Here is a 13,754-nt window from a genome sequence, read left to right on the forward strand (position 1 = left end):
TGTTGTTAAACAAACCGGTTCATGCTGATATAAGTAAAATAACTAATTCGCATCAGGTTTTATCTCTCATTACAATACTAAATTGATTATAGTCTGTCAAATGTGTATTGGAAATTAAGGTAAACAAGGTGGATCACTTGTAGACGAGTGCCTTCAATATCAGATACTCGAATATCAGTTAGTTAAGCAAAATAAAAATAAACATGGCTTCATTTATGGTTTTAAAATTGTCTGGTAGATGGTCTTATCAATTATATGCAAAAGAGGTGCACAAGCCATCTGCTGGAAAATTGTTCATATTAATATACTGAGAAAGACGTCATTGACTTGTTTTTTGTTTTGATCTAAATTTTGTTAAATCTTCTAAGAACATTGTTAGATTGAAACAGTGTCGGCATATATTGACCCATTAAAAACGAAAACGACCAGAAACTTTTTCCTGACATACAAAATTATTGCGCTATTGAAGGCATAGCTTTGTTCTCTGTGAAGGCAGTTTTAAAACCTAAAATAGATTGACAAACAGACTTGATTATATCTAATTGGCTGACTTTATAGCATATGCTTCATTGTACGTGTTCAATACTGATCCTTTTGTTCAAGTTGCAACTATATCAAAACATCAGGCTTTATTTTATATGAAGTTCAACATTATAGGAAGCTGTTCAACATTGAAATATGGATTTTGTGAGTTACAGTATGCTTATCAACAAAAACAGTTCAATTCAATAGGGAGCACTATCATAATTGATAGCTTTTCTGTATTTCTAAGCCACACAATTGTGTGTGCCTAACTCCCCGATTATGCTTATGGTTAACCGCTCCCCGAGTCACCTCCTAAAGGGGTATAAGCCGATTAGGATGCGCATTTGTTGCCCCTAATTCCCCCCTTTCTGCCAGCGGAGGGAATTGAAAACTCTAACGCGATTATGGCGGATTTATTTTCTCCAATTTGAGGAGGCGGAAACGATGCGCCAGCCAAGGCAATATTGACCTTGTGCATCACTTATCACAAGTTGCTCGAATTATTGGCATAGTCTCGGGCCGGGAAAGAGTCCTTGTCTTGGAGTGTCCTTGGCTGTCATTGTCTAATACTGTGAGTGCTCCTCTGGCTTACATGTGCAACTGACACTTCTATATCCCACTTTTGCCACGGAGTCTGGGCTGCAGTGTGGCGTGAAAAAGTGAGCAGTGGATTCAGTATTCCCTGTCGCTCGGAATTAAAGTCCTCCAGCTTGACCTTGAGGTGCTCGGCCTCGGCCCACATGTGTCACATTGTTTTAGACAGACACGCATTAAGATGGGAAACAAAAATACTGAAAGGCGAGGCGTTCTCAGCATAATGAAGTGCACAAAAAGAAACAAAGAACGCATTGAGGAAACGGCGGCAAAAAACTAGATTGCCTCCTCTGACTGCACTTATGCGCTAAATAAAAATGCAAATCTAAATGCAGCTAAAGAGCCGAGAGCTGAGCAGGGCCCAAAGAAGCCAGGCAAACACAGAGGAGAACCCCACACAATGCAGATTCCCCAAGAATGCACTCGAGGGTTCTCGTTCTTGTTCTCTAAGTCGACATCTGACTGCTGACTGCTGACTGATGTCGTTGCCGCAGTTTCTGGTGAATTGTTGTCTCCGTGTCTCAGGAGAGACGGCTTGGCTAATTGCAGATGCGGCTGCAGCGCGGAGACTTCTTGTAAACAGACGGCTAATTGTTTGCTCGGCAGAGGTGTTGGGCCCCGAAGACAGCTCTTTCAAATGCAAATGCTGGCTGAGGGAGGGGAAACTCCAATCCGTCAGGCCATGTACTACATGAGCAAGAGCGTGCGCCTCGAATAAATTAGTTTTATTTGTGTCTGGATGTCGGGCAATCTAAACAAATCGTGGGTCTCTGCATTTCCTGTGGGGTGACAAAATGATGTTGCGTCTGCGTATTATGTAAATCACAATAAGAAGCCAAATCGAAAGGGAGGCAAAAGAGGACGGCAAGAAAACGTGGGACAAATCCCTCATTTCAATTCAGATACACACAGGAAAGTAAGGAAGAAGCCCACCAGGCAGAATCCGACCTTTTCCCCCATAATCGTCATAACCCTGTAGATAAAATCATAATAGGCTTTTCGCGAGGGCAAATACGGTTCACGTAGGACCTGCGTAGCAATTAAAGCCTCCCCAGACAGCTCCCAGGATAATTAGCTGCCAGGATGACAATGGCGCATTCCTCAAGCGGGATTTTTCAATCACAATCAGCCACTGGGAGCAGCAGGATGATGGCTGATTGAATTTCTGGGCTGACACATTCGAGCCGTGATTGTGCGGCGTGTGTGGCAGCTGCTGCTCCATATTGATTTGCTGTTGATTGTGTACCAAGGGCTTTGTCTCAGCATCTTGGGCATCTTTGGCGGAAGCCATAAAAGGCAGCCGGGCGCGATGCAGTGACAAGTGCTGGGTCAATGTGTCAAAAGAGAGAGCCCCGATGTGGCTGTCCATCAGGCGGGATGACACAAATTGTCACTCAGACCATTGGGCAAGTTGCAAAATTGTTGACTTATGAAGCTGCAACTGGAGCATGGCGGCACAGAGAGATTCGCTTTAACGCGAGGCGATAAACCGCTCGCTTGAAAGCGCCGTGAATGTGTTTTATGTGCTGCCCTGATGGCACTACGTGGCGTATACGCACTTTAAACCAAAATTGCCTTTTGTGCCGTGAATACAGAAGCAGCAGCAGCAGCAGTAGCAGCAGCCCAGCTTTGAGCAAATAAATGACAAAGCCGTTTGTAATGAAATATTAAAGTCGGCAATAAAAAGAAAGGCTGAGGGGCGTGTGCAAGGCGGTGGCCACAGCGGGAAATGGGCCGGAAAACATCAGCATAATACTTATTCATTATGCTGCTGGTCTAGGCGTAGGCGTATTCGCATTCCCATTCCCATTCCGCCTCCATTAAACGTGGGCGGAGGAGCGGGCACACAAATTTTATTGGACACACAGCACATAAACATCAAGAACATCGAGCACATGGCCTCAAGGCAGAAGAAAATCGATACACGTGTGGTCATATATGCATGCAGCTCAAAAACTTGGCCAAAAGAAATCATTGCAGCCTCCACGGCACAGGTGGTAGATTTTAAGTGAATCGAATAAAATCGAATCGAAGAAAACAAATCATTCAAATGAAGTCACATTCAAGCACCAAATTAAACTTTCAAATGAAAACAAAGTGCTTTTTCAAGAGGAAATTAATGGTTTTCTGCTTCTCGTTTTGGCAAATCTAGTTTTGGCGCACAGCAGAAAACATAAATTTAACTAGATTCCAACGATGACGACAACAAATCACGATTGCCCTTTATGGGCATGCCGAGAAATAAGGAAAAGAGTATGATTGTGAGCAAAAACCTTTTGAAGTTGTCACCGCTGAAGTGGCAGTTGGCTCGGCTTTTACTGCCGACTGGCTGCCTGACTTGGCTTTTCCCCTTTTCCGCAGCTCTAAGCCGCAGCCGACAGAATCAGCCGCCCGTAGCCACCGAATTGTAAATTGGGCAAAACGCATGCCGAGCAAACTTTTTCCATGGCAGCGAGCAGAGCAAAAAAGTCGATAAGAATATTGTTTAACTCAATTCCGCACGAGAGTCTAAACTCAACCCGATTTGTTGATAAAAAGTGAAAGTGAAAAGGCGAAAAAGCAACAGAACAACGTCGGCAGTGAAATCTCCATCCCCAGGCAATCAAATTGGAAATTCTCCATTGTGCAAATATTGATTTTGTGCGCTGCATAAAGTTTTATGCGCCAAAAAACTGAGATACCAAGGGAAAGTAAAGGGAAAATTTGCTTGCTAATTTCCACTGCGTTACGCAGAACGTTAAGAGCCATTCCTCATTCAGTTCTGAACTTGGACTGCCACAAGTGTCTGGGGCAAGGTCAAGTCTGTGTCTCTTTTTGCGGCAGTCTCGTTCTGAGTTTTGTGCCTGGCTAATTCAACGCCTTCTGTCTGTCGAGTCGTGTGCTCCGAGCTTTATCTTTTTCTTCAACATATTATTTATGGTAATCGACATCAAATGCTGCCATTAAGCTTATTGCCATGGCAAGCGGCAACAGCAAAAACGTTTTCATACTTTTTGCTGCTGCTTTTTTTTTGTGTTCTGCCCATTGCTTTTGCTGTTTATAGGCTTCGAAAGCTAAAAATATTGTACATCTGCATGGGTAAACTCTAAAAAGGCGGGGATAATAAGTACCTTGAGATTTACTTTTGTATACTCTGCGAGCTGTATTTGTATTTGGATTTTGAACAGATATACTGTGAAAAACCAGAGCATTCTTGTATAAATTATTACATTGCAAATATTTGATCTACAAAGCAAGTCAATTGGTACTTAAAGTTTAATGACTGGCGAATGTTTAGTGTCTGTCAGTAATGCTAAAAAGATTTTGCTACAAGAAGGTGTTCATTTTGTACATAGCAGAACAATAAAACCTTTTCACAGTAAATATTTAACTACAGCAATGGGTAAACTCTATACGCTCAACTAAAAATTGATTTTCTATATTACTTTTTAATTATTCATAATATGCTTTAAATATTCCACTTGTTCTCTTCAAATATTACGCTGTTTTGTTAGGGTATTTCGGCAGAATTTACATACAGTGTAGGCGATTTCTCATATTTGGCGCTTTTGAATTTTTTAACACGAACGAATTTATGACAAGCACGTCCCTGCGTTCAAACTCTCCCTCTCGGTGGGCAATAATTTGTTTGTATCTCATGTTTGATTTTCGTTATATGTATACTTGTTTGTGCGAGAGTATGTATCTTTTAGCACCTTATCAGCAGATTATTTGCATAATTTGAGAATATTTTTTCGAATCGAACCAAGGCTTATCTAATGAACCAGTGTGCGAGAGATAGCGAGGTAAGGAAAGATATGAAATCCTCTTATTCCCATGGCGCGTGTTCACACAGCCTCAAATGTATGCTAATTAAATTATTCTAAAGTTATTAATGGAAAAACTCATGCGATGAAAGTGAATTTATTAGATTTTTTCGGCTCATTTACCAGTCTCAACTTATTTAATTACGAACTTTTCCCATGCAAATGCGAACGTTTGTGCGAATTGAAAAACTTTAAATTGCCCAAACGGGGAGGTGTGCTGGTAAATATCTGAAAATGAATAATTGCCTCTAGCTAAAAGTTTCCCATTTCATTCGCGGTTCTGGTAAATTAATAAACATTATAAAAACCACTTTAATACTGATTAATATCGGTATATGCCCATCTCTGTACGTGCATATACGTATTTGTTTATGGCCCCAGAAACAGCTTTTTAACCGCCCACTCACACTCGCTCTCGCGCCCAAGCTATTAAAGATTATTAAAAGCACCATGATCTCGGGAGAAGGAGTTCCCCTGTGGGTCTCCTGCTGCTGATGCTGATGCTGTTGTCCCGTGGCACGCACGCCAAACTTATTGATCCATAAAGGATATAAAAACACGAGCATTATTAGTATTTGATGGTGGCTGTTCTACGGGGGGAAAGAGCCAGACGCAGTAGAGTGTGCAGCCGGAAGGGTTGTCAGCTGGGTGAAATGTGCAGTCAGTTGCTCTTTGACCTTTGCAAAGGTTGAACCCACTCCACCTGCTGGCTCAGGTCCAATTAAGTGGCTGTGAAGTTTGTTGGGCCGAGCCCCGATAAACATAAATCTCAATATGTATTTTCTAACGCCGCAGCACACAATGTCTTCATCATCATCGGCGGTAGCTGCTTCCCCTGCGGGCAAAATCAATCTTTCATCTTCATCTGCATTTATTAGAGGGATGCCCCCCCCCCTCCGCCTCCTTGGGCTTTCTTTTATGCATTTTATTGGCTCTTGGCCAACCTGTAGCACCATCAATCATCTCAATGGCTATCCAGCTCTGTCTTTTGTGTCTATATATTTATTATTTTGACCGGCCCGATGGTTCGGCAATCATAAGTGGTTCACCTGCTGGCCTGGCAGTTTGCAAATAATTTTAATCAATTATGCAAATCGCATTTATTGGGCCGTGATTTATGCGATTTGTGGCTGCGTGCGCATTGAAGATGGGAGAAATGGAGCGAGATGAGCTTAGCCTGGCTAAGTTGGTAGTTGGTTACTCATCTTTCCGGAAGTGCTGACTTCAGGCTCACTCACATCACTCGAACGAAAACGTAAACGTAAAGTGCTCTCGGAGTTATAATTAAACACCCATTTCTTACATGGCATTTCTGGTTTCAGGTTCAGCCAACTGTTCTACTTAAGGAGATAAGAAACCACATCGGAGATAAGAACCCTACCATATATGGCTTAATGCAAATGCAAATACAAATACGCACCAGAAAAGTATTCGCTGTTCTTTCCTTCACTAACCGTGGCAACCTTCCAGGCGGATTTAATGAATGAAATCAACTTGAATAAAATTCCTCCATATTGCCTGCCTTGTTTTGTTTACACACACTGCAGCTGTTGAATCACCACAAAGCACCACAAATGTATTTTTCGGCTGCTTTGCTTTGTTTTGCTTTGAAGGTAATAAATTTTGAACACAATTGCATTGCATAAACAATTTCAAAACTGCACTCGAAACGGGCCTTGTTTACACTGTGTGTGTGTGTGTAGTGTCGATTACATTTCAGCCATGATTTAACTGGTTTATTTCGATTTCGATTCCGCGACTAGATGTTTACTGAGGCCTGGCGAACGCCCACGCGCGCGAATCTTTCAGCGCAGCCCACGCACTTTTTTTTTTTAGCGGACTCGCCAACTTCACTTGCCGAAGATGCACTGAGCGAAACCGATACGGACTCAGACCGATGGAGGCAGCGAACCGAACCTCTGGGCCAGCGATCGAGTTGTGCGCCGCTGAAGTGCTCGGCACGTATTAATTTCTGCCGCAGCGGCAAAGTATCCGAAAGATACATTCCGCTGGTCGCACATATAGCGCATATGTGGGCAACTTCGCTGCCGACGTCGCCAACTTGTTTGACGGCAGAGCAAACACAGTCCCTCTGGATGTTTATATTTACACATCCACAAAACTAGTGGCCGGGGGGTGTGGGTTTACAGAAGATGATCTTGATGGGTCAGAGTCAGAGACAGAGTGAGAGTGAGACGTGGGTGACGTAGATTTTAATGAAAAGCGACAAATTGTTGTCACTGCGTCTCAAGTGGCAGCAGCTCGCGTTTATCGCTTTGTTCCGCGCTAGACAGAGCTACTATTGTTCATTCTAATTGTGTTCGTTCTTCTCAGCCAGCTGGCTGTGTGAGTCTGCTGGTGGTAATCAAACTGATTAGATCCCAGCGATTTCGGCAGCTGCAAAACTGTAAATCGTATGCAAATGACTCCCATCAAAATTGGACAAGATTGCGGCAAAGCTGTTGTGTTTTTGGCTAATTAAACGTTTTCGGCCAACGGGGCCACTGGCGTCTCTTGAATGAGGCCAGCCGAGAGTGTGTTTGATTTGTATTTGCCTTTTGTGGCAGTTCGAGCACTCGATTGCTTCCGCCTCGAAGTGCCTGGGCGGAAATCGCTCTTACAAATCAAATGATTCGAGCCGTGGTTTTGTGGCTTTTGCTCTCCATTATCCACATGGGTTCTATTTTCGAGCCGAAAGTTTTTACTGCCTCATCCAATTATTTATCGCCGGAGCTGCTTTCTCTGTCGTCTTGGGTCGTCTAGATCAAAAGCCTGCACTCCAAACACCTACGATGTGTCTGAACTTGAATATCGACGCTTTTTGGTCGCTTTGATCGCTTGGGTCGCTTGGGTGGCCGTGGCCCCGAAACTGGTCTGGAGGAAGCCCCTACACCTGCACCTAATGATGCATAATTATACGTGGGTTAAGTTTCAGTTTCCAAAGCATTTTCATTAGTTTGATGGATTTTCTGGCGCGGATAGCCGGCCCAGCCCGGTCCGGTCGGGCGTTCCGGCCATAATTATATAATCATTTTAATTGGATCCGGCAATGTTTGTGGCGGCTGCCGCGGCGTCGTCGACACATAACAAAGATTAATCGTGCTCATGTCGGCGGGTCAGGAGACAAGAAATTGAGCCGAAGTACAACAAGCTATTGTATCATGCAGGTACTTTGCTGCATGCAAGGTCGAGTGGGAGGCGGAGGGGGCGGGGTTTGGGATAGGGGCCGGAATGCAGATTCCCCAGCAGAATTACATTCAATTATAACGGCGCTCTGCAGGTGGGAGGCACTCACTTGACTTCGCCTTGAAGAGCTTTGCGTCCCAAGACATTTATGAATTAGTCGCAATTTGTATCTGCTTCAGCTGTTTTTGCCACTTAAGGCTGCCTGCTCGCATTTCATTAGTCCCAAATTAGCTACATCACGTGATCGCGGGGGGATCGGTCGGTGGACCCCGGACCAAAGGGGAAATCCAAACAACTCAAAACGGAACTCGCACCAAATGGCAGCCGGCGCAGTCTCACATTCTCACATAAATTTCCAGCACTCCGGTGTTTTTATTTCAGAAGCAGCTCCTCTACTTTCTGATGAGCACCTCTCGCATCACTCGAAATTAATTGTGGGGCTATTGATAGGCCGCTTCTTTGTTTTGAGGGACTGACACTCGGCATTCAGCAGTTATATTTATCCGGCTCTGGAAATTGGGCTTTGCGTGCCGCACGCCACGCTCCGCCACGAAAATTCATAACACTCGGCTGCATACGAAGTGTCACAAACAGTTTCATAGGCCCATAACATTGTGAATTCGTTTGAATAATGTATTATGCTATAATTGCGGTGGGTTGTCCGCAGGCAAATCCATTTCGGGCTTTTCCCAAAGCCAATCAGTTGGAAAAATTATGCAAAAGCAAAATTTGCCCTCCGTCGCAAATAAAAGGCTGCCGAAAAATAGGGTCAGCAAAGATGCTAAAAGGAACCAATCGCTTTGATAAATTGGAGCAAAGATAAGCTGAGCTCGATTAATACTAATTTCTTTTATAGATTTCAGTTCCGTATTTTTGATCAAACAGTGTAACCCAGTGTAAATAAAACAACACTTTGCCTTATAAGTGGGAACACGATTACAAATTCTTCCAACAGAATAATCATTTTAATGGTTGATAATCATTTTTATTACATTGTTTCTCACAGACGGAGCTGCCAACAACATTGTAATTTACACCAAAATCAAGATCCCAAAAAAAGGGAAGAGCCCTCGTAGATCGTTTTCTTTTATTTCGATTCTTTTCGAAGTTTTAGTTTTACTTATTTGGGAAATGGGTTTTTTTTGGCTTCACGAAGGCTGTTCAACTATTTAAGGATAAATATTATATTTTAGGATAAATATTTTAAATTATTTTAAATTAGAATAAATGATGGAGATAGCTGGACAGCTTCTATGGAAGACTTTCATTTCAATTGGGATTATGAAACATGACCTGTGCTAGCGGGAAAACTAAATATTCAAAGGACTATTGACGATAAAATGTTAAAAGATTTTTACAAAAAAAATATTTCATCCCAAACGTAAATAATTCATCTAGTCCCTTGTTTCAACTTATAAAAAAATACATTTTGAGTCAGTGGTCTACTAACTTTGCGTTTCAGAGCATGAAATTTTACTTTTTTTAACGGCATATCTATATATACAAGTCGATACAAACTTCTTGGGTAAGAGCAAAAGGTAAAAAAAAACTTTTCAGGAAGCAGCCAAATTGACAAGCAGCATTGACAAATTGAAGGATGTTAAAGGATTCTTACGTATAATTCAATAACCTGCATCAAAGCAATCCTTCGATGGCTATACCAAAACAGAATCGGACTACATTCCGTCCACATTACCAGCACTTCCCACCGAAATGCCATTGCAATTTCCATAGCCACACACTCGACAGGCCACAGTCACCATATTAGTAAGTTGAGGTCATGCATGCTGCCACTGTCACGCCCCACTTAACCATAAATACTCGAATTTCCCTGGCTGCCACTCGTGCACGGAGGACACTACGAGGAGCCCCAGACCCGATCCGGACCATTTCAATTAGCAGACACCTTCCGAACCTTCCCCGCAGAATGTACTCGGCCAGTGCGACATACACATGTATCATATGTACCTTGTACCCGGTCACACACACACACACGCACACACACGCTTGTACCTACATTCAGAACATTGGGCTGGAAAAAACTGCCGGCCAATATCCTGGCGGAAATTAATGTTGCTGTGGCAAGCACAATGCCAGAAAGAGGGGCAAAACACGGAACGGAAAAAAATTGAATGCCACAAACCGATATGATTCGCCGGCGGGGGAATGTGGAGATGCCGGGCCATTCGCCGTTGTCAGCAGTTCCATTTTCCTGCTGTTCACATCGATGGATAAGGAGGGTTTAGACCGCAGCCAGGCACGCCCCCACTCGAATCGCCCCCCTCCCCGAGGGCCGAAATCCCCGGAATATTGAATGTGCTCGGCGCATCGGATATGCAACACGGCGGGGATGCCGTATAATCGCTATCAATTATATTGCTCAGCCCGGGCATTGTCTCACACTCCCCTCACAAGCCGACATTCGCCGACAGTTTGCCATCGCCTGACTGCTGTAAACAAGGACTTACCTTGCCATCGGCATCGGCATGAGCATGGTATCGGACCTCCAGCGACCCGCCGAGCACTGCATACCAGAAGCGGCCCTGTTCGCCGGCGCGAAAAACTGCGGGGTGAGAAGGGGAGGGCCGTTGTTAGCCACCTCTGCTGCATATTAAATCCACTCAACACAACACTCACGTGTCACGCCTTTCTCCAGGTCCTCGTAGAACCCACACATGGCCAACTGCTGGAGCGCGGATCCTGGAAGGCGACACAGCGGCTCCACGCGACGCAAGCGGCACGAGATTAGCTCCACATCACGCAAGTTGCGGTCGCAAGGACTGAAATATTATTAAAATCACCATGTTAGTTCTAGCATATTAGGCAAACAACAGCAAAATTCGTCTTAAAAAACTAAAATGTTTTAAATTACAGCTATAGCACATAGTCGTTTGATTAATCAATAATAACCGTAGCATCGTTTTAATATTGGTAATACTTTATTCAATAACTTAGTCACGGGAAGTTAAGAGCTACTGCGCTCAAACTATCACATGCATGAACATGAATATTAGGCTACCTATTTTATTCTACGAAAGAAATGTTTTTAAACATACACGCAAGTAAATCATAATTTTAATGTTTTCAAGAATGTTTAATTTTTGCAATTGCTGCAAGGGTACATGAGCTTCGGCCGAAGTTTGCTTTGAATCTTGTTATAAGTAAACTTGCAAAAAGTGAGTATTATGTGGCTCACTAGCATTACCCTGAAAAGATTTTAAGAACCTTAAACTGTTTTTTTAAATTGACTATACTGAAATGTGCAGTAAAATAAAATAAGTCCCTGGGCAAATGACTCCGGGAATTAAACATTTCCAAGCTGAACCCAGACGTGTTGAACAATAGACAACAATAAAGCAATAGGGAACTCGAAAAAGAAACGAGTGTTTTGCATTTATAATTTACTGATTCTATGCAAAGCACTGCACATGGATTTGTTCTATTTTTTGTTGCTGGACAAGGCCATAAACTGAATAAAAAAGAGAGGAGATGGGAAAGCAAAGAAAAGTATCAGCTCAACAATAAACTCAAATTAAAAATTCCAGTGTCATTTGTGCAGGGTTTGTGCTCGCATTAAATATGCTAATTCTATTTTTTTGTCGCGTCTGTGTGCGAGTCAATTGAAAAATGAATAAATAAATATAAGAGCTTCCGGGCAAGAATCTTGCAGGAAACGGAAGCCCAACCAGAAAAATGTGAAGAAAGGAAAAAAAGTTGAAGCAGTAAAAGCAGGCCGAAACTAATTGCATAAAACGAAAAGTTTAACGGATAAGATTTAATATTTTTCAACTAGTAATCCTTAAAATTAGTTTAGCAAGGCTTTAAATTTTTATTATTATTTTAACGAACTTGTTTAAGCTGTGTTAAATATAACTACATCAAAATAAAACTGTGTTTCTTTGTTTATTATTTACCAAAACGAAGTTCCTGACAGATTTCGGTGATTTTATATCACAACTATTTACTATTCAAGAAACCCAATGCAATATTAATTTCGTGAAAGAATCTTAAAATGGTACATAATGAAATGTTAATAAGTGGAAATGTTATTTAAAGAACTAGGAAAGAATGATTCCATGAAGTGCTTGTTATTAAGGTACATTTACTCAAAGTTCTTAGTCTGTTAAGAATGATTATTTATATACAAACTGTAATTTTTCTTTTGATAAATTTAAATTTAAATAAAGTGTCAAATCATATATCTAGGGATTTAAAAAGGTACAGTATCAGTAAATACACTTATACCTGACATTATGCCAATAAATTAATTGTTTTTATTTATTAAAAGTCGTTTAACAAAATAAAATTTGTATTTAAAAGTTTCACAATTTACATAGCTAAAAGCCGAAATTTTGGTATTGCAAAATCTGACTTCTAACGAAGAGAAACGTTAAATTTAAAATGGCAAAACTTTAATGTTTTATTTAGGCCAACGCTCGCCTGCCATAAATCCATCAGGACCACTTTTAAGACTCCTCGCTGAGCTTCCGAATAATTAAAAATTCCATAAAGTTGTGGGGGACAGAGCGAGTCCAGGTGGAGGAGGATCAAAGGAGGTGGTGACCTGGGCGAACTGCTCCAGTCAGCAGACAAAGGCTGCTTGCAAATCGGAAATGGAACACAAGTTAGCCTTCGCCAGGGCATCATCTGCATTGAGGGCTACTTTTGCAACGAGACGTCTACTTTTTGGCGCAGCCGTTGAACACTTTCAGCTGGCTGCCGGCTGCTGGCTGCTGGAGCTAAGCGGCTGTCTTGCCTGGCTCATACATAATTCATTCGCCAGTAGAAGCGGCAATTTCGGGAAACCAAGGGAGGTGATGCTTATGCTCATGCTCATGCTCATGCTCATGCTCATGCTCTGCACCCCAGTGCCGCCAACTGTTTCTGGGCTTGTCGTTAACCAAACAGTCAGGTCCTAAGTGCTTTCGTGGGGAAGGGAAAGGGGCGTTAGGGGGTGGTCCGAAAAGCCGGAAGCGCGATGGGTCTCGTCCTAGACGGCCAGCCAACCCATGGCTCGTTGTTTATTATAATGGTTTTTGCGGTTTTTGGGCACACGCCCCAAAGTTTAGTTTTGGATTTTTGGAATTTTGTAATTGCCGTGCCGGCGATTCGTCAGCCTTAAAGGTGCAGGAGAAGTTGCTCGCATACATTAAAGCCGACATCAGCACACGTGGCGTATGATAAATGCCTGGTGGCACTTGTGAGTAAGACGCCTTTTGCCGGGAAGCCATCAATATCAATTGCTGTCTGGCTTTGCCACTTTCCGCTTTACGTACGGCGATTACCTTGCTTTTTGCCAAGGATACGCCGGATTCATTGGCTTTTTTCGTTTGTATGCACCGAGCGTACGGCGTGTCCTTGTCCTCCAGGTGTGCTTAAGCCCAGATCGCTCTTGATAAGCCGAATTACCAGCCAAGAATCCCGCTGCCGTGACTTGGCCTTCTCAGCCGGGACCTCAGCCATTAATTTTGCCCCAAATTAAATCATTTATTTTGTTAGGTTTTACTGAGTGCGAGGCCATTTGTATTGTTTGTAGAATGACTTGCGGCTGGCAAAAGAGCCTGCGCCATTAGGAAATCGTGGAGTTTTCGCCACTCTGATTATTGTTTTAGTTGAAACTGCAGCCTGCACCCTCTCTTTGAG

The 13,754-nt window shown here is 42.7% G+C and overlaps 1 protein-coding gene across 2 annotated transcripts in view; it reads right to left on the reverse strand.

Annotated features, from left to right (window-relative positions):
- LOC108145091 (rap guanine nucleotide exchange factor 4) overlaps positions 1-13,754 on the reverse strand; it is a 43,635-nt gene that overhangs the window by 25,949 nt on the left and 3,932 nt on the right. The window contains exons 3-4 of one of the 2 annotated variants that reach the window (XM_017270278.2): positions 10,749-10,891; positions 10,580-10,674 (exon numbers count right to left, since the gene is read on the reverse strand). In XM_017270278.2, the coding sequence (XP_017125767.1) occupies positions 10,580-10,674; positions 10,749-10,891 (238 nt within the window). Of the gene's footprint in view, positions 1-6,345; positions 6,900-10,579; positions 10,675-10,748; positions 10,892-13,754 lie in introns of those variants that run through there. The other variant, XM_017270283.2, reaches the window with a different exon arrangement.

Source organism: Drosophila elegans, unplaced genomic scaffold (assembly GCF_018152505.1).
Source record: "Drosophila elegans isolate 14027-0461.03 unplaced genomic scaffold, ASM1815250v1 contig_133, whole genome shotgun sequence".
Classification (NCBI taxonomy): domain Eukaryota; kingdom Metazoa; phylum Arthropoda; class Insecta; order Diptera; family Drosophilidae; genus Drosophila; species Drosophila elegans.